This window comes from Pteropus alecto, unplaced genomic scaffold, assembly GCF_000325575.1.
Source record: "Pteropus alecto unplaced genomic scaffold, ASM32557v1 scaffold102, whole genome shotgun sequence".
In the NCBI taxonomy this organism is placed as follows: Eukaryota; Metazoa; Chordata; class Mammalia; order Chiroptera; family Pteropodidae; genus Pteropus; species Pteropus alecto.
Window position 1 is genome coordinate 1896021 of NW_006432224.1, and position 1120 is coordinate 1897140.

The window sequence follows — 1120 nt, forward strand, 5'->3', positions numbered from 1 at the left end:
CTGCCCCCGACCGCGCCTCCCGGCCTCGGTCTCGCCCTCGTGGACCGGCTGGTTGTCACGAGCGTCCAGCCCTCGGCAGATGCACGTGGCCCACAGAGGTGCCGGCTGCCCGCCTGTCCCCTGGGCACGAGCTCTGAGCCCCGGGGCGTGGACCGAAGTAGCCGCCACGGCCGCTTCCTCCGCGCCCACCCACCTGGCTCTCTTTTCTCTTACACGCTGCTCAGAGGATGCAGAAGGCGGCCAAAATCAAGAAAAAGGCGGTGTGTAGGGGGGCGGGGTCTCCTCGTGTGTCTGGGGTGCTCTTGGGCAGGGGTGGGGCAGGGGACTCCCCTAGGAGCACAGAGCGTGTGACAAATGGGTTTTCCTCTTCTCATGCTAGACTTTTGAACGAAACCACAGTCGCTTCTCATGTCTTACCCGCCCGCTTGCAGAAGAAGCGTTTATTCGTGACTCTTTTTGTATATTTTTTTAGAGCCTGTCTGGCCAGAACGCGCTAAAACGCTGCGATGTTACTGTTTACATCGATGTTTTTAAATGTGACATTTGATGTGGCCACGAGACGCATTTAGTGCCTAGGCCTCCTGTGGAGAATTAATTAAGTTGTTCTGATATTTAAAGACTCATTAAGTTTAATTTACTAAGTCTGCTTGATGAGAGGTTCAGTTCGCCCATGAGATGCTTTCGCTGTTGAGAAGCTTCCGGAGCGGGGGCCGACTCTCAGACATTGGGGTGACCTTCAGTCCTTTGTGCGTAAACGTGGTCATTTACTGAATGCCGGACACTTGCTAACCGCCCTGCGATGCGGGAAATGTCAGATGCCCGATGCCGGAAGGCACTGGCTTGTGCCTCAAACAGCAAGGGGTCCGGCCGGCCCCGCCTGGAACACATTTTCTGGGGATGTGGACAGAGGGCCCGGTCTGGGCACTCCCTTCCCTCGCAGTGACACTCGTGTCCCTGTGACATTCGCTCCTGGCCCAGCAGCCCCTCCTGCGACGCTTCCAGCTGCGGGGGAGGGAAGCAGTGTGAGAAGGGAGCCCGGGGCCACGGACGCTGAGCCCGGGCCGAGTCCGGGGCGGTCGGCAGGCAGAAAGCGTCTCGGCGGGACCCAGTCTGCACGCCG

At 59.1% G+C, this 1120-nt stretch overlaps 1 protein-coding gene across 1 annotated transcript in view; it reads left to right on the forward strand.

The window, feature by feature from the left end:
• Positions 1 to 1120, forward strand: part of APBA2 (amyloid beta precursor protein binding family A member 2) — a 37153-nt gene that overhangs the window by 22180 nt on the left and 13853 nt on the right. Inside the window, exon 6 of the mRNA XM_025043523.1 lies at positions 225 to 260. Coding sequence (XP_024899291.1) covers positions 225 to 260 — 36 coding nt within the window. The remainder of the gene's footprint in view (positions 1 to 224; positions 261 to 1120) is intronic.